The 24,529-nt window shown below is 48.5% G+C and overlaps 1 protein-coding gene across 1 annotated transcript; it reads right to left on the reverse strand.

Moving 5' to 3' along the window:
* Window positions 1–4,048: 4,048 nt before the first annotated feature.
* Window positions 4,049–24,499, reverse strand: CCDC191 (coiled-coil domain containing 191; the record flags this gene model as incomplete). Its single annotated transcript, XM_082336674.1, has 17 exons — window positions 4,049–4,403; window positions 5,893–6,047; window positions 6,435–6,587; window positions 7,797–7,940; window positions 9,443–9,544; window positions 10,979–11,061; window positions 12,677–12,771; window positions 13,293–13,762; window positions 15,120–15,369; window positions 16,146–16,336; window positions 18,222–18,378; window positions 19,170–19,387; window positions 19,890–20,068; window positions 20,606–20,737; window positions 22,941–23,028; window positions 23,853–23,927; window positions 24,350–24,499. The coding sequence occupies 17 exons, from the start codon at window positions 24,497–24,499 to the stop codon at window positions 4,271–4,273; spliced, it is 2,775 nt and encodes a 924-aa protein (XP_082192800.1). The 3' UTR covers window positions 4,049–4,270.
* Between the last annotated feature and the right edge of the window lie 30 nt (window positions 24,500–24,529).

The following is a 24,529-nucleotide window of genomic DNA, read 5'->3' on the forward strand; positions in this document are numbered from 1 at the left end:
TGAAACGGAGACCTGCTTGGCAGTTCTCGCCTCCCTGGAAACTAGGGATATTCCCCAGCAATGGGGATTTGAACCGGGATCTTGCATCCGGAGAGCAATCCGTTACCAGATACTGAGTGTTTGCATCTGATCAGGTTCCTAGCCTTTTTGTCCAGTGTCTTGCTTTCCCTCCTACACCTGCTCACACAATACATCCAGAACCCCAAAAAGGAACAATCTCTTGCTTTAAACCGTCTTCTAAGCCATGTTTGGAAACAACGTGGATATTCTCTGTGCAGATAGTGGGAAGAGATGTAGCCTTTGATCCTGTCGGTATCTTGGGACATCTGCTGAAAGGCAAGATGACTTTTAATGAGTAGAATCACAGGTGCCTTTGATGGTTCCCAGAGCTCAGCTTTGATTTGCCTGGGTGGCACTTCTGTCTGCTGTTCAGCTGTTTCTCTTTGAGGATGACTTTGCGCTCGCTGACAACGAGCACCTCGCACTAGCAGCGAGCCAGGTTTGTAGCTAGGTGCGAGTGGTGTGCGCGGAAGGGTGTCAGGCTTCCGACACCCCAGCAGCCACCAGTTTCATTAACTCCAGCGCCGATGACGGGGACACACGAGACTATCGTCTCTCCCCAGCTTGTATTTATTTTTTTTTTTTTCCCTTGTGGCTTGCCACGTTGTCCCCACGCAGCGGGAGCATGCCTGGAGCGGCAGCTCACGTGCTGGGGAAGGCCAAGGCGTGCTAGTGCAGCTGGCGTCCGTAACGCGTAACGGGTCTGCAAAGATGTGAGCTGCGGATCAGACTGCGGTGGCTCGCAGACCCTTCCCAGCCTGACTCCTGTCCCCACCTACGGTCTTGTTTGCCTGGGGGGAGCAGAGGGAATCGTTTAATACTTCAGGTGCTGTTTCAAATCCAGTTTGAGCTGGGCCTGGGAGACTTTGAAGAGACTGGTGTACAGATTTGCTGAGAAGCAGCTATTTCTGTGGTCGAGGTTTTTGGGAAAGCATGTCAGATCTCTGGAGGGCAGGCGTCAGCTGGGGATGGGGTTGGGGAGAAGGGCAGTTTGCGATCGTTTCAGGGTTCTGTGTTTGCTGTTGTACCAAAATGAAAATCCTGCCCCCGTCCCTGCGCAGGAGAAGGAGAGGCTGGCTGTGCAGCCACCTCCCTCTCCTGCTAAGAAAAGCAAGGAGCTGGCAGGCAGGAGCGCGCCTGAGCTGTGGGTGTGTGGGCTGATGACCAGCGTTAAGGCATTGACATCTGCATTTAACCAAGCGCCGGAGCAGGAGGGATGCTCCGGCACAGCTGCAGGCTGAGCTGTTCCCTCGGCCTGACGAGCTCTCCTGTGCATCGCCCTCCTGCTGGGAACTGTTTGCTGGGGCTTTAATTGGCAAAACGCTAACACCCTGCCGGGGATTTTTAGGGGTGTCCTGTGCAGTCTCTCAACAGCATCAGCAGGCACAGCCTTGCTCTGCCAAGGAGGCGTGAGCTGTTTCAGCCAGGTGTGGATTGAACGGGGAAGTCGAGGGGCTTCTCCATCTCCCCTTTGATTCTGACTGGGTTCAGTATGAACACGCCTGATCCCTGAACATCATCCCTTTCCCTCAGCTGGATCCAGCTGAGACTTCAGCTCTGTGCTAGCATGGAATTAGCAGTAGGCAAGGGCAAAGGGCTGTCAAAGCACAGCTCCTCCTGCATCATCTTTTTGGCTTCTTACTGCTTGAACTGTCCAGCAGAAGAGCATCTTAACAGAACAATCTTTGTCAAAGCTGCTAAGAATGGAAGAAAACTCTAGAAGCTAAGAGTATTTGAGACAAAGGCCAGTTTTCAAAAGTAAGCGTTGGCTACTTCGAGTTCTGGGTGGGGGAAGCTGTGCTCCACATAGGCAATGTTATTTTCATGGATGGTGAGTGGGCGCTGTGGACCTCGAGGACAAAACCGGCAAGCGTGGCATTGCTGGGGGAGGCAGCTGCAGTTCAGTAAACTGGATGCACTCGTGAGTAGCCAGTGGTTGGGGGCAGGCTTTTAGTGTGTGAGAGATGATCCAGACCCTGCTCAGCCTGGTGCTAGAGTCAAAACCAGGCTGCGTGCGGCTCATTCACCCCGCTGCTCCGTACTGCGGCCGCTCCCCTTGCAGCCGTGGTGCGTCCCGTCTCCAGCCACCTGTAACGCTGAGAAAGCCCTCGCGTCCTCGCCTTTCATCCGCTGGCTCGCTATCCTTCTTACGCCGTGAATCCAGATGGAGGGTGGGCTGGAGACTTTCCCTGCTGTGTTCATTGCCAAGCCCCGGTCAGGAGGAATTCAGCTTAGGAAAAGGCCACCAGTCACCAGGGAGCATAAGGGCTGGTTGGGAGGTGTTCCAGGAGCTCCTTAGCCTTGGGAGAGGCTTCCGAGGGGAGAGAGCGGACCAAGAGAAAGCCCGTTGCTGCTGCTGTGCTGCCGCAGCTTGCCGCTCTTAGCACCAAGCGTGGCTGCTGGCTGCGCCGCGGCGTTGGTTTGGTAGCTCAGCCCCCAGCTCTGCTCCTCCCTGCCTCTTTGGCTCAGTCCCCTGCGAAAGACGCTACCCTTCTGCGGTGCCCGCTCTTCCCCGCCAGACGAGTTATTCAGCCCCCTCTCAGCTTGTCGCTTCCTCTCGCAATCTGCCTTTGAGGCAGCCAGATGGTCTGCTCTCGCCCACGCTCCACGCAGGCACCTTCGGCTCCCTGCGCTTGGGTAACGCGCTCATCCGACCTGCTGGGGGTCGGGTCCACAGTCCGCCTTTGCGAGATGGTGGACGTTCGTGTGTTGTAGGGGATGGCTGCGGGAGGTTACCTGGGAGCGACAGCCCTCTTCAGACCCGCGCCGAGTCTGCTTGTGTGGGCAGGGAGGCTCTCTGACCGCATCCCCGTGAGCTCTCTGCATGGACAAACTCCCGGTGCTGAAGCTCTGGAGCCTGCTGCTGTCCCTGGGCACCTGACCCATCCTGTACCGCCGCAGCTGCGGTGCTTAGTGCTGGCCCAGCTCCCTGAGCCGGGACTTCTGGCCAGTCGGCTTCCAACCCATTTGCACCGACAACACAGTTGTGCTCATTTCAGATTTGGGTTTATTGGAAACTTTCAATGCATATACAGGATTTAAAAATTATCCAACACAATGGATAACAGTAAACAGTCGTCTTCCTGGCGTTACCTAAGTGCTCCCTGTACTGCCAAACGCTTTTGGCGAGAACTTTGCCTATCTTGTTGTGAGGGGGAAGCAATTCCAGATTCCTGCCTTATGCTGTTGCTAAGACAAGACACACTGTACCTTAACGGCATTACCCTGTCTGCACTATGCTGCAGGTTAAGGTTAAACAGTGATAAGAAACTTTTCATTTTAATCATGTCAGCTTTAGCTTATGTAAAAATACAGTCTGCCTTTTTCTTGGATTTTGGGTTTGTTTTTTTTTTTGAAGTGCTGGATCAAGTGAAAAGGCCCAGACAGACTCGCACAATACACCCTTAAATACTACAGTTAACCAGCTTGGAAAACGTTTACGTGACAAGAAGATAGCGACTCATAAACTTGGAATCACCGCTTGCCACCAAAACCAAAGCACTGTGCTTGCGAGCCGGCCAGTGCTGCGAACTAGGCAGTCCCTTGAAACAGAATCCAGGTTTTAGATTGTCCATAGGCGATGCTGTGATCTGGACCGTTAGCAAATATGATTTGCATAAATAGCTCTTCCCTCTCCTCCTCCCATCCCAACCTTCCTGGCACAGTTAGCCAGAAACTCTTCCCTGGGTGGCCAAGTTCGCAGTAGCGGTTAGGGGTGAGCTGGCAGCCAGGTCTGCCCGCGCTCTGATCAAGCTGTGTCACCCCGCGGAGCGCTGGCAACAGAAAAGCACCAGGTTACTGGTGCTTACTTTCCTTACTGCATAAAGAAAAATAGGTGCAGCTCAGTTCTGTGCTTGCCGCGATGGAGAAGGATTCGTGTCGGCGCTGCAGCTCTGCCTGCAGAAATGGTCTTGGCCTGAAAGCCTAGCACTAGCCTCATGGCCACCAGCCAAGACACCCCTACGGAGACTTCACACAAGGAGGACCGTGTAGGGAATAACCCCCTGAAGCGCAGTGTGAAACCGGCAGATAAGTATCCATATACACTTAGTTTATGACAGCAGTGGCCCCAAGAAGCCTCCTTTTGGCTTTAAGAGCCTTTGCACTGGACGGGACTTCCCCTTGGATTCGTTTCGGTTCAGCAGGAAGACAGCATGGAACAAAATCAGTCTTTCTGTCCCCTTTCCCAGTCTCCTCCGACTCTCTTCTGTCACGCTTGGAAGTCAGGGAGAATTTCAGCTACTCTCCTGCGTAGCTCGTTTCTCCTTTCCTCTCTCTCTCTTTCCTTTTTCATCAGTAACGGGTACTGCCCCCATGCCTTGAACGTGTTCAGCATGAGTCTCCTTAAAGAAATCGGGGACACAAAGAACACAGTGACGACGCGCAGATATGTACGTAACAGAACAGGTCATCAGAAGATTTTGAGGGGGGACCTCCCCTAAAATACCTGTGGGATTTGTCCTTTCTGCTGCTAGTCAGGGCTGTGACATGTTAAACATCTGCATGCAGACCACTCCATTAATATGTCAATCATCCCCGGGTAAAATAACACATTGCCCTTCTCTATTCCTCTCCCTCAAGAATTTTCCTCCTCCCTCTGACAGGATTCATTAGCTGGTGTTTGCTTAGCACTCTGAAGACGAAAGATGTTTCTTGAAGAACAAACAGGGTCTCTGAAAGCAGTTTCTTCAGGAGAAATGCAGGCTTGTTTGGGCCACACCAACCACTTGGGAGCGCAGGTAGCTGGGCTCCAATTCTTACCTGATTTTCATCACCCCGCCAAAGGTGCCTTGCCCTGGGCTCCCATGTGGGCAACAGGGAGCAACAGTCCAAGAGTTTGCTACGTCAAAGTCTGAGCTGGCTTTTGCCAGGCAGCGGGGGAAGAGGTAATGAGGAACGACAGGCGATTATACTCCTAATATAAGGTTGTACATAGAATAAATCCAGTCTCTTCCTGGCTCTGAATTTTCCCTGGTTCCTCCAGTTTGCTGGCTTGTTGGGTTAAATCGTGCGCTGTTCTGATCTTACTGACAGGGCAAGCTAGAACAGGTTCGCTCTACCACGTAAGAGGTGAATTTCATTTAATTCCTCCTCCGAGGTGCTGCGGATCCTGTTTGGGCTACGCACAGGCGCAGCCCATTCATGATGCACGCAGCTGACGCGCTGTCATGGCGAGGTAGGTGAACGTGTTTCTGTTTTCCGCTGAACTTTGGCAATAGTTTTTTTTCCTCCTGTTAAAACGCACAGCTAACGCGGTTATGGGACAATGAGTGAGCTGGGTGTGCCCAGCTCCAGTCGTGATCGGTAGGACTGTCTGCTGTGGTTCTCACTGCCCGGTCAGGCTGACGATGGCATAAACTGAAAGATTCCTTAAGTAGGGTTTCTAGTTGATCAACTTTGGATTTGTGAACTAAGTCATCTGCTGTGGACAAAACACTACGGTGTAATTCCTGCACAATCGTTTGGCTTGCTATAATTGTACTGAAAGATTTTCCTAAGGCAGCTTTTAGCAGAAGCTGCGTGGCCAGATCTGCTAATCAGCTTACAAAGTTTCAGCCACTTATCCGCTTTCACCGTATTCTCTTTCAGCAGATTTAAAAGTCCTGTGAAGGGTACCACCGAATTTCCTTTTCCAAGCTGCGTGGAAAATTCTTACCACAAACCTCTGCTGATGTCGTCTGTGCATATCACAGAAGCAAAATACCAGCAGTAACGAACCTGTTTCACATGGTCTTGGGGAGCAGATAACTGACCTGTCAAAAATAGTCTCTAAAATATCTATAGGGTATATTAAACCCAAGTAAAGAACTGCTGGCAAGGGAATGCACTTACTTGTTGCTATGTTCAGTAGCAATCTTCAGCTTCTCCCATAAGGTGCTCTTTTCCTCCATGATCCGATCAAACCATGCCCAGAAGTACCTCCTCATGAGGCAGGCTGCATGGAGGGTACTCACCCTTTCCTCCAGAGCGGAGAGATAATCCTTGTACTAGGGAAGGAGGACAGAGAAAGAGGTGAGAATGGCTTCTTTCTCCCAACCCCCGGCTCAATAAGCAGACACAGAGCGGTGCTGAGACTGTGGCAGTGAAGGGTAACGGGGACAGGAGTGGAGGAAAATCAGCAGGGAGCAGGGCGAGAGAGAGCAAAGGTGGAGGTGGGGAGCAGTACGTAGGAGAGCGTCCTGGCTGGAGGAGGATGCTGGAGAGCGGAGAGCTGACAGAAAGTCTCTGAAGAAGGGAATGATGGTGCTGGGAGGGGGACAGCGTAACTCAGCAAAGGCTGGGCTGCAGGTGGGCGAAGTGGCACCGCGGTGAGGGGAAAGCGCGGCAGCAGCTAGCTCGCTTGGTATCGTTTCTGCGCTGTGGCGCAGGCAAACCTTTAGCCAGTTCCTGAAGCCCCGTCTCAGCAACATACGGGAATAGAAGTCCTCAGCCCGCGACACCTTCTCTGTGAGGCGCCCCTGGGTGTGCTGGAGCCAAGTCACCAGGCATTTCCTCTGCAGGCCCAAGCGGTGGTGCCTTTCTGCCACCTAAGTAAAGACAGCAGAGGCGGCAGCTCGTTACTTGGACTGGTGACTACATAAACATCAAGCTACAGAAAACTGGGTACGCTAGAAAATCACCTCGGCTTTTTGGGGCCCCAAAAATGCAGATGTCTGACAGCTGGAATAACTTCCAGGATAGGTTCCCACAAAGAGGGGTCAGTGTAAGGAACAAGACCAGTCTCTCTATCAGGCTACTGCTGCGTCACTTCTAGAGAACATCCTTTTCAATTAGATGCTCGGTTTAACCAGTTGTGAATGGAGCAGAGGCATGGCCTATAACAGTTTAGTCCAGCCCCGTCCATAACGCTGACCAGCAGGGTGGACTTATGGAGCAGCTGCTGTCCCTCTATTTCTTTCCAGCCGGAGGCCTGTGTGCATTTGGTCGAGTACTCTAAGTAGCTGCAGTTCCAGTGACTTAAATGGAAGCTTGCCAGCTTAGCCCTGGGCTCTGGCTAAATCTTCAGGATACGGCTGAGTGTTATTAGTCCACCCCTGCTAAGGCATGCCAATTCAGTCGTGTACGGAAACGTTTCATTAGCAATATTTATGTGTCAAGGTCTCAGACGCTACCACTTGCTGTTCTGCACTGAAGGTATGGCCAGGCTCAAACAGATCGCTGGATCACCACCTGTGGTGTCCGACCCCTAGCAGTGGCCGACACCGCACCAGCAGTGACTCCAGAGAGAGGGAAAGCCCTAGCGATGGGCTGGGCTTAACAACTACAACTACAGCGGCTTAGCGGTGTCTTACTGATGAGCTTTGCGGTGGAGCAAGAGAACTGACAAGCTCATGTCACATAACTTAAATTTTTTTTTTGGCTGTACCATACTAAAGTAACTCCCACTGTGTTATTGGCATCAAATCACGTGGCAGTTAGCACTGCAGACAAGTGGAGGCTACCAAAAGATGACTTCTCATTAGGCTGAATTCGTTCCTTTCTCTGTCCTTTTGGTTCCTGTTTAATCAGCTATAAACGAGGATGCCACCCTTGGGGGTTTCTGATGACCTTTCACGATTATTGTCAGATGGGCTGATTTAAAGAACTGACACAGGGCAGGGCATGCAGGGAGAATTTTTGCTTTTTCCATCTCCACCTGGCTTAAGAGCCTACTAAGCTTTCTGTGAAGTGCTGCAACCATTCTTTTTCCCTTCCTCCCATGGCACCAGTCCTTTCCTTTATCCTCAGCACTTTACCACCAGGTTTTCCTTGGCTTGCTCCTTCAGCCTTTTCCATGGCACCATTCCCAGCTTTCTCAGCAGGACCTTCTCGTAGTGATCTCTGGCCTTCTTCTGGAGCTGCTGCTCTTTCTCCAGCCTCCTTTGCTTCTCCAGCTCTTTCTACAATAAAAAGAACAGTAGTTTTAATTCACTCTGGATGAAGAGGATGTTAAGCAATGACAACAGATTGTTGTATTGGAGCTGGAGGTCCTGACCTGACAGGAAATAAGGATCTGCATCATCTTTAGCAGTGCAGACCAGACCAGACATGACCCCATCTACTAGAACCTGTGGTAGAAAGCAGAGCAAACCGTCTTGAAAATCCTCATGGAAGATGATGGTATTTCTGGACATTTCCTTGGGCCATGTATCAGCATGTGGCCCTCCCTCAGCACTGCAGTTTGGCGTTACGGTAGCAGACGTAATCTGTGGCTAGCAGCAGTGCTGACGTAGCAGGAACCTCCTTTTGACGGGCCTTCATCAACCTGGGGAGGGGTGCTTTGGTGAGCTCAGCTTTCTATCTTTATAAAACTAGATTGAATACCTGTCTGAAAACGATTTTGAGTGAGTTTACCCATGGACCCTGCCACTTAACCTAGCCTAAGTCGTAGGGGAGGGTTGTGGGTATTATATAACTGTACAGTATTGCTTTTGACTGAGACTCAGGGATGAAGGTCAAACATCCTAAAACACTCAATCCAAGTGGAACAGTAGTTGCAGGTCACATTCCTGTAGGATTTCAAATGTGCTATTTGGGTTATTAGGACAGCTCATTTCCAAGTAAGAGTAATGAAGTGGGGCTATTCCTGGCCTAGCTCCAGGGAGAGGATGCTTCTCTTCTTCAGGTGGAAAGTTGCCCTTGATATATCTGTCAGGCTTGTCATGTGTTTGTGACTGGTATCGTTGTGAATGCTGGAGGGGGATACAAGTGGAAGGAGCAGCCTGAAAGTAGGCCAAACATAGAATCCTAGAACAGCCCAGGTTGGAAGGGACCTCAAAAGACCATCTGGTCCAACCTTTCGTGGGAAAGGTGGCCTGTATGAGGTTATCTAGCACCCTGTCCAACTGCATCTTGAAAACCTCTGGCGATGGAGACTCTACTACGTCCCTGGGGAGGTTGTTCCAGCGAATGATTGTTCTCAATGTAAAAAAATTATTTCTTATATTGAGAGGAAACCTCTCCCAGTGCAACTTGCACCCATTACCACTAGTCTTCTCCATGTGGCTCCTTGTGAAGAGAGAGCCTCAGTCCTCTTTATAGCATTCCAGTACTTAAGTACTTAAGTACTTAGCATTCCAGTACTTAAGTACTGGAAACACGCTGCCACTGGGGGACTTATGTGGCTGTACCTCAGCAGTGAACGCCCACCAGCTGGGACCTCCAGTCCCGCTGATGAGACAGAGGCAGTATATACTTCATAGCGCCTTAAGCCCACAGCCCTTCCCCTAACGCTGCCAGAAAGGGGGAAGGTGGTGACACAGTGGGTGCTGTGCTGTGGAACTCTGCTCCACTAATGAAGACCTTCAGTTCACATCACTCTGCTGACTGAGTGCTAGTGGGTAATGGCTCTTCTTCCCTATCCCTGCTAAAGGAGGGGGAAACAGGTGAGGTGTTTGGTCACCAGCTTCTGCTGCCTTCTCTCCTCCCGTTGTTTTTCCTGCTGAGCTTCCCTTTCCTCGGCCTCCTTCCTCTGTCGTGCTTCCTCTTCAGCCTTCAGCTGGGCCTTGAAATGGAGAAAATGGAGGAAGGTAAAATTTAATTTGGCGCATGTGACCTTTTCAGAGCACATAGACCTCTCAGCTTTCCCAGTATTCCTCTAGTATTGACCAGCACCTGAAACTTCAGAAGGAATCAGACTTTGTCACATACTAGACGTGATCGGTGCTGGACAATGAACTGTGGAAGGCAGAGGAAGGAGGGACTGTTCTTTCTACAATCTATCTATCTATCTATCTATCTATCTATCTATCTATCTATCTATCTATCTATATCTTTCTTTGTCCTACGCTATAGTATTTGCCCACTCTTCCCCTAAAAAATTTAAACCATACACTAAGTTATTTATTGTTAACCTGATTGCTGAAGTCAGTTCTGGGCTCCTGGGCTCTGCTCTGAAGTTTTACCTCCACCTGCAAAGCAGCATTCCAGGGAACCAAACATTTCTTTCCCCAAACACTGAAGATCAAAGAAGAAGTTGTTTTACTTCAGTACTGGCCATACTTGGCACAATATCCTTCTCTGAATGTTTATCTACACCCCTTGCGGACCCCACTCCGCTTTCATTTCACAAAGCTTTTGCTTTTGGTGTATGCATCAGAGGCCTAAAAACCACGCCAACCATAATGCACGATTACTATGGCTGTGTGTCCTGATCTCTAAGATCGCGGCAACTGCAGCTGAAGAAACCTAACCTTATGCTTGTCTGTCCACTCTATGGTTAAAGTGTTCTCTACGGCTCGTTTCAGCCTCCTGCGCATGTGAGTGCATCTCTCCTCCTCGGAGAAGGAAGAAATGCTGGTTGTTTTAGGACCCCAGTTCCAAGCTGTCTAATCCTAATGCAACTTACTATCAATGTTTTCAGTAACAGCTCAAAGCCCTGAAGCTAAGAAGGCTCCTCTGTTGGATGTGCATCACAGAATTTGTATATTAACTATGCAAATATTGTCAGTATCTTCTCTCTTCAGCAGAGATTTGCTAGAAAGATGCAGGATTTTTACTAGGTCAGACTGCACGTCCTCAAGCTGCACATGGCCAGACAGGAAAGGCAGGGGAGGGGAAAGGCACCGTTGCCAGGTCCCATCAAGAGGATCTCTGCGTGCACTTCCACCCATCCCACCCTCGGCAAGGACATGGTCATGAGGTAGGTGTGAAAGATGTTGTTGGGGCATGGAAAGGGAAGCTGCTTCTAGAATTGCAACTGCATCAACGTGAAGCGTCCGCCTGTGATATGGCAGGGCTAGTGGGGCCACTGAACGCAAATGCAGCAATAACTACTTCTTTTGAAGTAGCGTGCCGGACATCTCCTTTCTCACAAGCTATGAAACTCCCGTTTTGGATAAAGGGCCTTTTCTTGGGCCCTGACTCTGGTGTTAAACCAGCATTTCTTGCAACTGGAATGGTGTGAAAGAGACTGCATTTCTTTTTCCGTTTTTCTTACCAATTTTTCCTCTTCTCTTCGTTGTTTGGCTTCTTCTAGTTTCCTCCTCCGTTCTGCCCGCTGAGTTGCTCTCTCCTCCATAGCTACAGAAACAGAGGACATAAGGCTTAGTGGCAACGAGCTATAGGATAATGACAGAAGTTTGGTGAACAAGGATGACCACTTTACTGCCAGGCCCCCATTGACCTGGCAACGCCAGCACAAAGGGACTTGCTTTCTGCTGCCTCCTACGGCTGGCAGCGTCATGAGCAAGGAACCCATAACCATTTATAAGATGATTCAGGACTATCCCAATTAGATTCACTCCATCCCTCCTTGGTTGACAGTCACAGCCATGAGGCTCAATTATGAAAGGAGCTGTGTCCAGAGGTTTTATCCCTGTCTTCCCTGATTGAGTGCTGAGGTTCAGGGCACCTGACTTAGCAGCAATTGCTATGAGGTCTCCAGTGAGCTCCAATTGCCTATTTAAAGAGTGACTTCATGATGGAAAGCATCCCTGCCATAGTGACACACCGGTACTTGGTCCCACTAGTGGGAAACTACTGCTTAATGCTTCTTTTGGGAGATAAATCGCAACGCAGCGATCTTGCTGGCTATCACTGAAGCTGTTACAGTGCTGATATGACCACACAGAACATGCAGTGGAGTTGAGAACCCGTGCTCGCTTCTTCTAAAGTCGCAAATGAAGCACAGGCTGGAGCAATCGATAACTGGGGGACATTTAAATGTTTCTGACCACAACAGGTTTCCTCAGTTTCTTTTCTCCTCTCAGCTGTCCCGGGATTCTCTGCCAAGAGAAAATCATCTAGTGATGATAACTTATTCATTGAATTTTTGGGGGATCTTCAAACAGAGGCACTTGAGAGCTCTGAAAATACATTTACTGTTCCTAAGCTGTACAGAGCGCAGGCAAATCAGAGTGAGTGACGGTGTGGACTAGGTAGCATTGGAGCTGAACACAGTCAGTTAATGACAGACAACTACTAACACTCAGCTATAATGGCCAAAAAGCTCTGGTGATCCCCGAACTGTTCAAACATCACAGTGATCATATTCCAGTCTTTCATGCAGACTGTGACCACCCCCCAGTTGATATGGAAGAACATGACCCAGGGATATAACAGAAGCGGATCTTAATTTACTGCATGAAAAGGCTGTGCTGCATGTTTAAGGTCTATATGCTGTTCCAGCGTGGCCAAAGAAGGGGAGATATCTCACAGAAGGCAGGGATCTGGAGCTCCTTCCCCAGCCTAGCTACTGGTGTCTCGCAAAACCTTGGGTAGGCACTTAATTCCCTTTGAAATCTCAACACCTCTGTCAAAGTTAGATGAAAATGACTGGTCACTTAAGTGTTACTTGGATGTGCAATGAAGGGAATACGACTGACAGCAAATCGCTGTAGAGCTGCTCTCTCTGAGGCTTGGCACACCAGAAACAATCACAAGTGCTTGTTAGGAGTAACTGCTACCACGGTGTACTAAGCGTGGACTTGAGGGGGTTGCAGTGGCTCAGGTTTTACAGATGCCTGACTTGGGCACGGGAACAGCTCACAGCACTGGTCAGGCTGGGAAAGAGAGTGCTGAGTTTTACTTGCATGTTGTCATCAACCGGCAAGGCTGAGGCGGAGAAGGCGAGAATTTTCCAGACAAGCTGTTGAGCAAAGTGGTCTGGAATGGTCTTTGCTATCTAGAAGAATACCTTTCAGTATGGGATGAGCTGAGGTCAGCTGGCTGGAGGGCCTCCTGCCTTGCATCACTGCCCTTGTGTTTTCTGGCCCATGAGAAACAGGTGGACTATGAAAGGAAAGAGCAAAGAAATTCATCAGTGAATGTGCTCAAATGATGTCTCACACCTACCACCTGTGGTTGAGAAACAGGCCGTGTAGTTTCTGTTCTCCATTATGCTGCGTTTTCATTCTGAATCCCTGATACACCTTCCTTCTGCTTGAAATGGGATTAATGATGCATCCTTGCAAAGGAGCCAAGTACCTGGGGCTGCTGCGTGTTCTGAAATACTGAGGATGACACTCCCTTTTTTCCTAACTAAGTAAATCCCTGCTGCCACTATGTGTGACACTCTAGTGTTGCTGTTTCTAAGCTGATCCTCTACGGATCACGTGGTGTCGAGCCACTGCAAAAAGGGAGAAGGACGGAGAACTGTGGCCAACCTGATGCTACCCTTCAGGCTATGTCACAGGTGAGAGGAAGAGCCAATAGCGCTAGCATGACTGAAGTGCGCCTGGCAAATTCTGGCTCAACTTGAGTAGGAATGAGACATGCTGACTAATTGAGCCTGCTTTATTGAGGGCATATACCTCAAAGGGGTTGTATTCTTGCATCTGGATTGGTATTCCCTCTTCAGTTTTTCCTCCCTGGTTTGTGAAGCAGAGATGTTAAGCAGCTGGGTTACAGCCGTGGCTTGTGCTGCCTCTTCTTTAGCTCTGCTCAGCCTCTGATTTTCCTGCAGTTCAAGGATCAGCTCTTGCTGTTTCCGAAGCTGCTGCCTCTGTTCCTCAATCAGACGTTGCTGGAAGGCATGACGGTGCTCGAAACGGCTACCATAAGCAGGAGCTGTCTTTGGACCAGGTGCCTGAAACTGCTTGGGGAGAGTGGCTGTTTGATTCCTGTATGCAGCCTGGTCACGTGCACTCGGGGCTGCATGTTTTAGGGTAATCTCCCGGGCAAATTTGGGTTTTCTGTAGGAATGAGATGTGTGAGCAGCATCCCAACAAGAGCGGTCTCTGGTCTGGTCAGGTTCTTTCTGTACAAGGCAAGTTTCAGTTGGCTAGGGGGGGAAAAAAAAGAATATTTGGCATTGATTAAAACCAAGCACTCTTCTGCCCTTGCTACATAGTAAGTGTTTCTTTAATGCAAATCTAGTGAGATGCCTGAGCAGTAGGGTAATCTCAGCTGTGCAGTCTTTATCCAGTTCCTAGCCAGGGCAGAGGGGCCCTGTAATGGACAAAATGGGGGGCTGTGGGAAAGAATTGTTAAGGAGCTGTGTGCCATTTCACTGGGAGGAAGAAATCCTGATCAGGCAAGAGCTCTGGTAGGAATGTATCCTGACTATTTTGTTAGGGAGCACGGCTCAGGACAGCTCATCTCTCAGGGGTTAGCTCATCTCTCAGGGATTAGCACACTCCCTTTTGGACTGTGTTGTCCCCCACTCAGTGCTCAGAGAGAGAATAAAGGAAAAAACAGTTGTTGAAGTGATCTATACTGCTGATCTACTGGACAGTCCCTTTTCAGATGGAAGAGGAGTCTACAAGGTACTGCTTCCTCATGCCTCTTCTCCAGCTTTGATAAATATTACCATGAAACTGGTGCACAGCGGGGAAGGAGGCTGCACCTTTTCTGACACATGGTCTTTCTCTGAAGAGGCATCAGGTGTAAGGTCTGCTCTCTGATTCCTAAGTCAAACCCCAAATTCAGTCCCATCCTTCCAGCACAAATTTTACCAGTGCATCAGAAGAAAAATACGGGTCTACTAGGATGATGTAAACACCGTAGGAAATCAACTTTTGCTGACAATTAAGCAAACGAAAAGCTTGACCTGTAATATGTGTGCGTGAGCTCTCACGCTGGGATCGGGACACTGCTGTAGTACAGGTTTTATAGTCAGATAGGAAGGGCAGGCTCTGACCTAACAAATGACAATTTAAGGAAGCAACCTCTGATTCTCCTCTCCTACCTCCTTGTGATGCGCATTATCCTGAAACAGCCAGTGACAGCTTTTTTTCCCCACGCTTAAAAGCCAGAGAGCTGCACTAGCATGACAAAATCTCTTGTCATGCAGTGAAACATTATTCTCTTTCAGTCTAAGCAGGCATCAAAGATGTAACTAACCTTTCAGCAAAAGTGATCTGGGGGTGGGACGCTCACTGCGACTCACAGTACATGAAGGCAGTTCTCTGGCAGCACTAGAGATTATTTATTTTTAAAACTCATCCATTGTCCTTCAGGTTTGCCTCTGATTTTTAAAGATTTCTCTCCTGAACAGATGCAGGCAGGTATTTGGGGGTCACCCTGGGGAAGAAGCCTTCCTCTGGGACAATGTACTCTGTATTTCAGATTGCACAAAGGAATTACTTTGGTATAAGTATTGAGATGCCAACAGAACAAACTACATGGGAAGGATTTACCTTGTCTTGCTGCAAATCTTGATGATGGTTTACTTCTGCTGTCCCAGGCTTGTTAACCTCCAGTGGCCTGTCCAGACCACCCTTCCCCAGTGACACTGCCTCCAGCAGCTGTGCCATCTTTCTCTTCGTCTCCTCCCTCTTGATCTGCAGCTCTCGCTTTTCTGTCTCCGCTTGGCTCCAGCGCTGCCACGCCAGAAAGCAGCAGCGCAAAAGCCGTCGCTGGTTATGCTCTGCAGACAGTTGGTTTTTCCTGAAGGAGAAAGCACCTGTGTTATGATAGGAGCGAGGCTTCTGCCCAGGCCTGCCTGAAACAACTGCATCACGCACAGCAGCCCAGGCCATGGCACGAGGCCCCATAACTTCCCAAGTCTTTTTGTCGCTTAACTCTGAAGGCCCTGCAAAGCTGTACAGAGTTTCTCCAAGGAGGAGCGGCAGAAAGGATGCCCGTTATTTTGAAGTAAGTTTCCCTAGTTCACATTTTGCAATTTCCTGTGCCATCCCTGGGCCGTAGGATGGGTGCAAAAGAGGTGTCCTGTTCCCTTGCCAGCTGCGTAGGGGGAAGCGGCAGTGCCTCACCACACAGCCTGCCAGGCACCTGCAAGAGCAAAATTTTCTCTGGCTGATAGGGAATTCATCCCACAGCCTCCTTAATGAAAGGCACAGGCCAAAATGATCTCTGCTATACTACTACTGAAATAGGAAATAACTATGTTAATCAGCAATAAATATGGCATCTCATCTTCTCTGGGGTCCAGAGCAAGCCAAGAGGAGATTTCCAGGAAAGATACCTACAGAGAGAGCGAGACGCAGGCTTGTTGGAAAGCGCTAAAGCTCTTGTTTATCTCTGTCCTCCTTTTCATCTGTGCCACAATGCCTCTGGCAGACCGCAGGCAATGTAGCAATTTTCTCAAAAAGCTCCCGTTTTCCTCCTGCTGGCTAACTGGCCAGCCCCTTTTATAGTCCCTGATCACGGCACTGCCCGAGTACTGCTGCAGTAGGAGGGATTCCGCAGGGTAGGATCACTACCTGTTTTGATCTTGGAGATGAACTTGCAATTGCTGTGTCGCCTGCTCTACTTTCTGGGCCCAAGTATAGTCTCTCCAGGCTCGCAGGGCCTTCAGTTGGCATTTCCAGTCAGCAAAGGCTCTGGCTTTTCCCATTTTAATTCTGTGCTCCAGAATGACTTTCAGCCAAGCAGAGAAATGTCGTTGCATGCACTGCATGGGAGAGTTTCAGAAAACCAATGAGCAAGACACAGCCCATCACATAAATGCTGATCCTCTCTACCGTTCCCCTTATCTATCTGACTTCCCTTTTTGAGATTCTTTTTAGAACCCCCACTTTCCACAGTTACCTTGAGGGTAAAAAAAAATAACGCAGAGCATGTGCAGGTCTTCTACAAGAAGCAGAAAGGGGCTAGAAAGATAACATCATGGGACTCTATGCTCTTGAATGAAACACACTTAGTTCATCAAGTGTAAAGGAATAAAATGGGTGAGGAACACAGAATTTCTAGAGATAGAAAAGACATTTCAAAATCTAGAAAACGTCTAAGATGCTACAGGTAAGAACAATTCTGTGGAGCACAGTTTGCAAATATCTCCATGGACCACTTGTTTGTTTGTTTTTTTAACTTAGACAAAAATCAAGACACTTCCTAGCATGAATTTATGACACTACCTAAGCTCACCCTTGTTTTATGTAGGAAGCCAAACCTTTCCCTTATTGTGTAATTAGACTCGCTGCCTCTGGGAGTGACTTACATTGTACAGAACAGCAATTTGCTATCTAATCCACCCCATAATTCTAGCCCTGTCACTGCAGCCACTGTTCATTTTGATCCTCCAAGTCGGTCAACTCGCAGGACTTAGCTGATCCCCTTTTGCCATAATGGCTTGTTTTAATTGCCTTCATCTCACTCACTGAAATCTCCAAATGGAGACTTACAAAAAGGACAAAATGTCAATGCATTAGCTATTTCTTTCTGCTTTAGGAAAATAATCAAAGTGTCACTATTGCTTAGCTCAGCTAAGCCGTGGCTTCTCACATTTTGCCAGCCCGAAATTGCTCTGTGCTTTCATTCAGGCTTATCTTCATAGCTTAGACTGTGCTGGAGAGAGGTTGTGGACTGCTAAACAGCAGCCAAGCTCAAATCCAGCAGACGGGCAGATGAAGTGGCCCATGGGGAGAATCACCATAAAATCTATAGGATTCTTCTATAAAACAAATTCTAGATGTAGATAAGTAGACATTAACGATGATGACTGCTCTATTAATGAAAAACATTATGTGGTGGATGGCATTCATAGCTGCGCTCAGGGAAATTTATTCCCTTTGCTGAGACTGCCCATATAAAATTATTCAATACAAAAAGATTGTTCTTTAATTGCAAGTATTTGATGCAACTAGGTGTTTAACCCAGAGCTGGCCATGGTATCAGAATAATGAGGGTAAAAGAAATAGGTTCCTACTAGGAATTATTAAAGTCTGCGCGTTTGCCTTAAAACAGCTGTTGCAATATCACAGAATATCCTACTGCACCCGGTGGGAGTGGATCCTTGAGGAACCCGTTACTGTGGATGTGCTGGCATACTTCAACTCTTGGAGCCACAGCTCAAAATTCATCCCAGGCCTCAGCACTTCTCTTTCCTCTCCCTGCTCCTGCACCAGCGTCTGCAAGGCAATCTTTAAAACATCTTCCCATACACACAACAAGGGCTTCTCAGGCCCTTTTGTGCCACTCCCCCCCTTCCTCGAGGGAAAACAAATCTTGCTCCGCTGCCTCCTCTGTACACCTGCCTGTTTCTCAATTGCAGAGCCTTTATGTTCACAACCGTCCTGAGTGCCACATCTTTTCCGCAATTCTAAGTGAAACCTCCCACTGAAGTACACCTGAGGCATGGACACGCTGGGGAGGCTCAGGATTTCTTGCTCCTAGTCTTATGAGATACTTTTTGCCCTGCTCTTCTACTTTCCTGGTATCAGGAAGAGGGCTTGGAACAAGTTAAAAATTCTGATAACTAGGACTTTTTACTTCAGTTTTGCAAACGGTAGCTGAGAGCAGGTAGCTCAGAGTCTCAGATAAAGAAGGGTGATGCTCACTCTCTGCTTATTGGCGTGAATCCTGCGCAGCAGCTCCTGAGCCTTTCTCTGTTTCTCCTCTCCTTGCTCTTCTTTCTTCAGGACCAGGGGTGGTGACGCAGTAATAGCTACCTCCTGCGTTGACAGCTTCTGACTTTTTTCTTGTCTCTTCCCCTCCCTGGGAAGTGAACAAACATACAGATCTAATACAATGAGGAAAGTACTGTAGCACAGATTTCACTCTCTTTTTGGCCAATCCTAAATGAATCATGTCTACAGCTTAGAAAGCTGCTGATTATTTAAGTCAGCCTTCTTAGAAAGCCTCTGTCATGGTTTGGGGTCCCAGAGGTTAAACAGCCTGGAGCATTTCCAAAATATAGCAGGCAGAAGAAAATAGTAAGATCTCAGTAAAGCACTTGCCTGAGAAGATTTAGGATCTCAGGGCTGCCTAAGTAAATAAATGGCATCCCTACAAGTCACATCTCTGTGACAATCCAAGCTCAGCAGAAGCAAAAATTACATCTCCGCAGAATTCTCAGCCAAGAATGCTCTTTACTCTCTCATAGCAGAGGAAGTATTGTAAGTGCTAGACTTTCAACACACGCTGTTTTTTTTTTTTGTGTATGTGTGTGTGTACTGGCTTTCATGCTGCATTAGACACTAACAATGTGGCCACAGAGGTAAGGGAGAGAATGCACGGTGGTGCAAACGCACTCCTACTTTGTGATTCAGCGTACATGCTGGTAATGGCTGAGGGGAAGCTAACAACATCTTTAGGCCGTCTTCCCACTAACGATAAACTCTGCCATTGACGTTGGTAGCAAAGGAATAAAAGGTTTTGGGAGAGTTTGGAGAGAGAGGAATAGCAGATGTTTCCTTTGGGACCATCACTCCTCTTACATTTAGCAAAAGGAGCTGATAAGAGGTGTTCTTCATATGGTTCTTTCCACGCCCCCCTCTCCCTCTTACATTCTCCATGCTTCTGCCATGGTGTGCCTCTTCTCAGCCATTTCCCTTCGCAGCTTCACCATTTCCCTCTGGATCTCCTCCTCCTTGGCCTTCAGGGCCTCCCTTCTGGCGTCCTCCCGTGCTTGGAGCTTGGCCTCAAACAGAACTGATTTCTTCAGGGACTTTTCTTGTCTTTGAAGCTCTAATGCCTTCTCACGCCTCATTCGGTTTTCTTTCACCTAGGAAGGAGGACATCGGCAAAAGTGACAGCAGACGCCAAAGGCTGAAGAATTTGAGGTTCATTGTACATTGACAGGGTGGGTCACAATCCACCTTTCACATGAAGCAAGCAACCCTATCCATAGCTGGCACTGACTGGACTGGTTCTGCTCTCAGACCAGCAAAAAAATCCATTCGAGACAGTGAGGTTAAACCAGTGTTACTTGATGGGAGCAAACTCAGAACTGGCTGCCACGGCGGCTTTTCCTCTCAGTCTTTGGAAAGGGGGAAAACCTGAACAGATGAAAGTTGACTGTGCAAGCTATTGTGAACGGCTAACGTGCATGCAGAAACGCAGTAACGTTTCAGCTAAACCGTGGAAGAGTATCCACAGGTATTTGCTTCCAAGTCAGAGATTATTGCAGGTCGGGAGAGAATACTGGGGAAGTATCACTGAGCATTTACTCTAATCCTACAATCCTCCACCTTATTCCTTTTAACTGTGCTGCCTTGCCTGCTCACCTGCTTGTGTCTGAGCTCCATGATTATTCGTGGATCTGCAGGTTTCTGTTTTTCCTTGATGTCTTCAAGTCTAAGGTTCTTCAGTATCCCACAGTTCACAGCTTCACTCTGCAAAAGATGCTGTAGGTATTCTTCGACAGAAGAACTTTCCAATTCATGTTCCAGATGGCTGCACAAGTCTGAAATGAAGAATTCGGATTATCTCAGGCTAGTCTGAAATGAATAAACCCCTGTGTCTCAGATCACAAAGCCCAGCGTAATTAAAGGGATCACTTTCCCAGACTGTGAATGCATTTCTGATGAAAGCGGACACACTGACTGCACTCCATTTATCCCCAAAGAGTCTTAATCAGTCTCCCATTGAACACGCTAGAGCAGTAACATTTCGTCCATTTTTTACTGCCTTGCCTCTGAGCACCTCGAATGACTGTATAAATTTGACAGGCTTCACAAATACCCATACACAAAAGAAATAACTTCTTTCTTTTACAAAGGTAGACATCGAATGTTTATGAGGTGCATTTGTGCAGCCCTACAGAAAGCTGCAGTAAGAGCTGGGGGAGAAAAATCATCACCTCTAATCTTGTTTCTACTGAGCCCGCTATCCTGGCCTCAAAGCAACTTTTACCTCTCAGGTTGACAAGCCATGAGGCCTGGCTCCCTTCCCCAGCACATCCTCAGAAAGGAAGCCAGGAACTGCTTTGTTGTGCTCTCACCATCAAACCGCTCGTACTTCAGAAGGGCTGCAGGTGGCTTTTCCAGGAGGACAGAGTCAACTTCCTCTTCTCCATCGCTCATCAGCTCCCGTTGCAGTTTGGACTTCATCCAGTTACTGAGTAGCTCTCGGGCTATCATGAGGAAAGAGACTGATGACTTCACTTGCTTAAAAAATATATGGGTAAGTGTAAACTAGCAAGACTCTGTCTCTGGGATAGTTATATCACATGCTGGGAAGGCTGCCTAAAATGACTGAAAGCTGATCTGCAACAGAAAATGGAATAAGGCTAATTAATAGTTCTGGTCTCTTCTTGATCTATAAAAGAATAGGAAGGGAAGGTGGCAAACGTTTTCCCTGTCACATATGTCACAAATGACTTCTTCTCTGCCCCATTTTTCCTACAAGATTCTGTGGACATTTAAATCACTCGTGTGATTATTATAGCATTTATCAAGGAGATGGAATTCACATGAGGTAATGCATAACTCAGATAGCTTTCATGTTTTACCACTGCCCTTGCACACACTTAGATATTTTCCACGTGTCAACAGCCAAGGCTGTCATATGTTAAACACAAAAAGAACCACTGTTTGGACAAATGTTTGCTTCATGTGTACAGGTTAACCTTTTCAAGCACCACAGCTCCAAGAACAACTGGTGAGTCTAGATTACAAATCTGTCAGGTGGCAAGCTTCACCAGGGACTACTTGTACTCAGGATTAAGACTGCAACTACAGGAATCCGTCAGGTGGCAAGCTTCACCAGGGACTACTTGTACTCAGGATTAAGACTGCAACTACAGGAATGCACCCATGATGGATTTGGTACTCCTCAGTGAGCTCAAATGCTTAAGGAACAATGAGGCATAAAGTTGTTCTGTGGACTTGATTTGCGTCTCCACTTTTCTGGGGAAAAACGCAAAAATGCCTTTTTCAGAGTTCCTACTCAAAAGCAAGGACGGCTAACGTGGCTGCTGCCTCCACCTGGCCTCACTGCCTGGGTGGCCAAGCTGAATCAGAAGGCAGGGCTGGAAACTGCAAGGCACCAGGAGCAGCCCCACGAGAAGCTGAGCCATCCTGAGCCACCCGTGCGGTGAGGATGGGCGAAGAGCAGGGACTTCAGCAGCCACTGCAGTGCAAGTCATCCCCTGTAACGGCACACAGCCGACAGGAGCAAGCAGCTGCTCCAAATCTCTAGTTCTAACACAAAATTGATGCTCCCATTGAGTCCTGGTATTTCTAAGGCAATAAAGCCTTTTTAAAACTTCCTTAAAAAGGGGTGGGTTTTTTGAAGAAAACATAAATCTAATGTTTATTGTCCTTCAAATCACTTCTGTTCTCTTTTATAATCTCTCAGGCCAGCTCAGGACCAAGGAAATACATCTGATAACAAAAAGAAGAGAGAAAAACAGCTTATTGCTTGGGGAAGGGTTACTTTTTTTGCCTGGGAAATGTGAGCTCCTCATAACCGGAGTAAAAGAGTCCTTGCACTTCTCTTATCAATACCTTTCTTTTCAAAGTGGACTACATGTAGTTAATACCATTAAGTATTCTAATAATGGATTCCAGATAAAAGGCTTTCCGCTGAGCTTGGACCGATCCTGAGGGATTGGTAGCTATAAAAAGGAAAACGCTAGCAGAGAAGGGCAAACAAAAATAATACAGAAACATGAGCAAAGCAAGCAACTTTTCCACCAATTGCAAAGACAGCTCCTTTCCAGCCACTACGCTGTACAATGCGTTCAGACAGTGCACCGTAAGCAGAGAGGCGTGTTCTGTGCTATTAGATGAATTCCTGATGATTACAAGTGAAAAAGCTGGCTTCCTGTACTGAGGTGGCTGCTCTTGAGACGTGTCTTTATTCCGTTCTGTAAGGCTCACTTCTGAGTCTTAAAAGAATGGTTAACTCAGGTTTTAAAATCCTGTCTCCTATCAGCTTTTTACACTGCAGATGTACTTCTAGCACTGATGGGAGATAATTTCCCTCTCCTTTTTTTTTTTTTTTTTTTTTAAATGTACCGCAGTTTTGTTTTCAAATTCCAGTAACTAACTTGTATTTGACCATACAGTGTGTCTTCAAGGCGTTCATCCTCGTCTTGACCTGAAATCTCCAGCAGAGAGTTTATCCTTCTCTTAAGTAGGCTAATTAAGATCTACCTTGAACTCCAGCAATTGAGTCTTCCTATGCTTTCTCCATTAGATGAAAAGACGTCTTGCTATGAACTGTTTCTCATGGTCTCAAGCTTTGCGAGAGCCTGTTCAGCCCAGAACCACAATGCTGAATCAAGAACAGTTCATTTTAGGCAGTTTGTGGGAAGCTGTATCTCAGCTCACCTTCCTCACGGGCCTCATCATGATCTTGCAGCTGTTCCGCGGTTTCCAAACTCGTCACAGGACCACAAGGCCCCTGTGGATACCTTGGCTTTTGAAGAGAAAAAGCTTCAGAGACAGCATACTCAGAGGCTTGCTCCACTCTCTTTAAGTTAAAGAAAGGAAAACATTTCTAAGGATTGCTGGATATTAATTTTTAAACTTCGTATATCCAGGTTTCTCCTCCAGAGAGAGCAAACATCAGCGGGAATGGAACACAAGACAGTATGGCTGTTATAAGAAACAGATTTCTTTTGAAACACGTTTCTCCAACTGCTCTTGATTGACTGGAGAAATTGGACTTAGAAATGATTAAGTAATAACCATTCATTTGGCAATTAGTGACAATCACAGTGAGTGGAGAACACGTTGGGAGAATGCAAACACCTGGGCCCTAGGGGCTGGATGGAGACTTGCCGCATTAGTCTCCAGCAACCACCAACTGTGAAAGTTGGTATCAGCATTTTGTCATAACCAGGCTGGCCACTGCGTAGTCTGAGTGATTTTCTCTCCCGCATTCATCTCTCTGAGGTGTAAACGGTCCTGGCGTGTCGCTGTGTTTTCACGTGTACCCCAGGCAGCCCGCGTCTCTGCAGGGCTTCTTCCCTTTGCAGAGGGGCCTGGGAGGCTCCGTGCCCGCTCCCGCCTGCCGCAAGAAGCAGGCGGAGGGTAGGAGCACAGGGGAACCCAAGGAAGTAATACAAAGGGAACTTCAACCCACAACTCATTTTCCTTGATCTCGGGTGGCTGTAGAAGCAGGAGAAGGTGCTCTGGGGTAAATCCCTTCTATTACTTGCCCGTACATACAACCCGCAGCGCTGCTCAACAGCAAGCTTTGCGTGTGACTTGTGAGTTTTATGCACAACAACAGAGTACCTTACTCTGGAGTGAGTTACTGTACAATGACTTCACCTTGATCCAGTGTTCCAAGTTATCGGAGTCAAACTTTGGCTGGAAATAAGATAAAAAAAAACAAGTAATAGTGTTTCAACCCCCTGTCTCTTTTTTGGAACCAGAGTTTCGGCCTGCCACGTTCAGCGCCATTCACTCGAGCGCAGCACGGACTGCTAAAGCAGGGGGCCGTGGCTGCAGCCCTCCCCCAGACCTGGGAAACAACTACTTCTTCTTTTGGGCCTGGGCCTGGGCCTGCCCCTGCCCTTCGGAGCAGCCGGGACCCGCGGGGCCGCCCCACGCAACCCCCTGCCCGCCGCCATTTCAACCGCTGCGGGCCTGGCGGCGGCGCGCGGCCCCTCACCCGCAAGGGCGCCCCCTGATTGGACAGCGCCCTTGCCACGGCGCCTCCTGATTGGACAGCACTCCGGCCAGGGCGCCCCCTAGCGCTCTCGGCGCCGCCGCCCGGCGGGCCCCGTTACCTTCGGTCCGGCCGCGGCGGTCGGGCGCCGCCAGCGGTAGAGGTGCGGCCTCCGCCCCGGGAAGGCCGCGGCCACGCCGGGCAGCCCCGCGGGCCGCCCGCCCCTCTCGGCGGGGCCCGCAGCGCACCGCGCCGGGAGCGGCTTCGCCATGGCAACGCCGCTCCCCCTCCTGGGCGGCGG

The sequence above is a fragment of the Platalea leucorodia genome (assembly GCF_965183815.1).
Source record: "Platalea leucorodia genome assembly, chromosome: 2".
Taxonomy (NCBI): Eukaryota; Metazoa; Chordata; class Aves; order Pelecaniformes; family Threskiornithidae; genus Platalea; species Platalea leucorodia.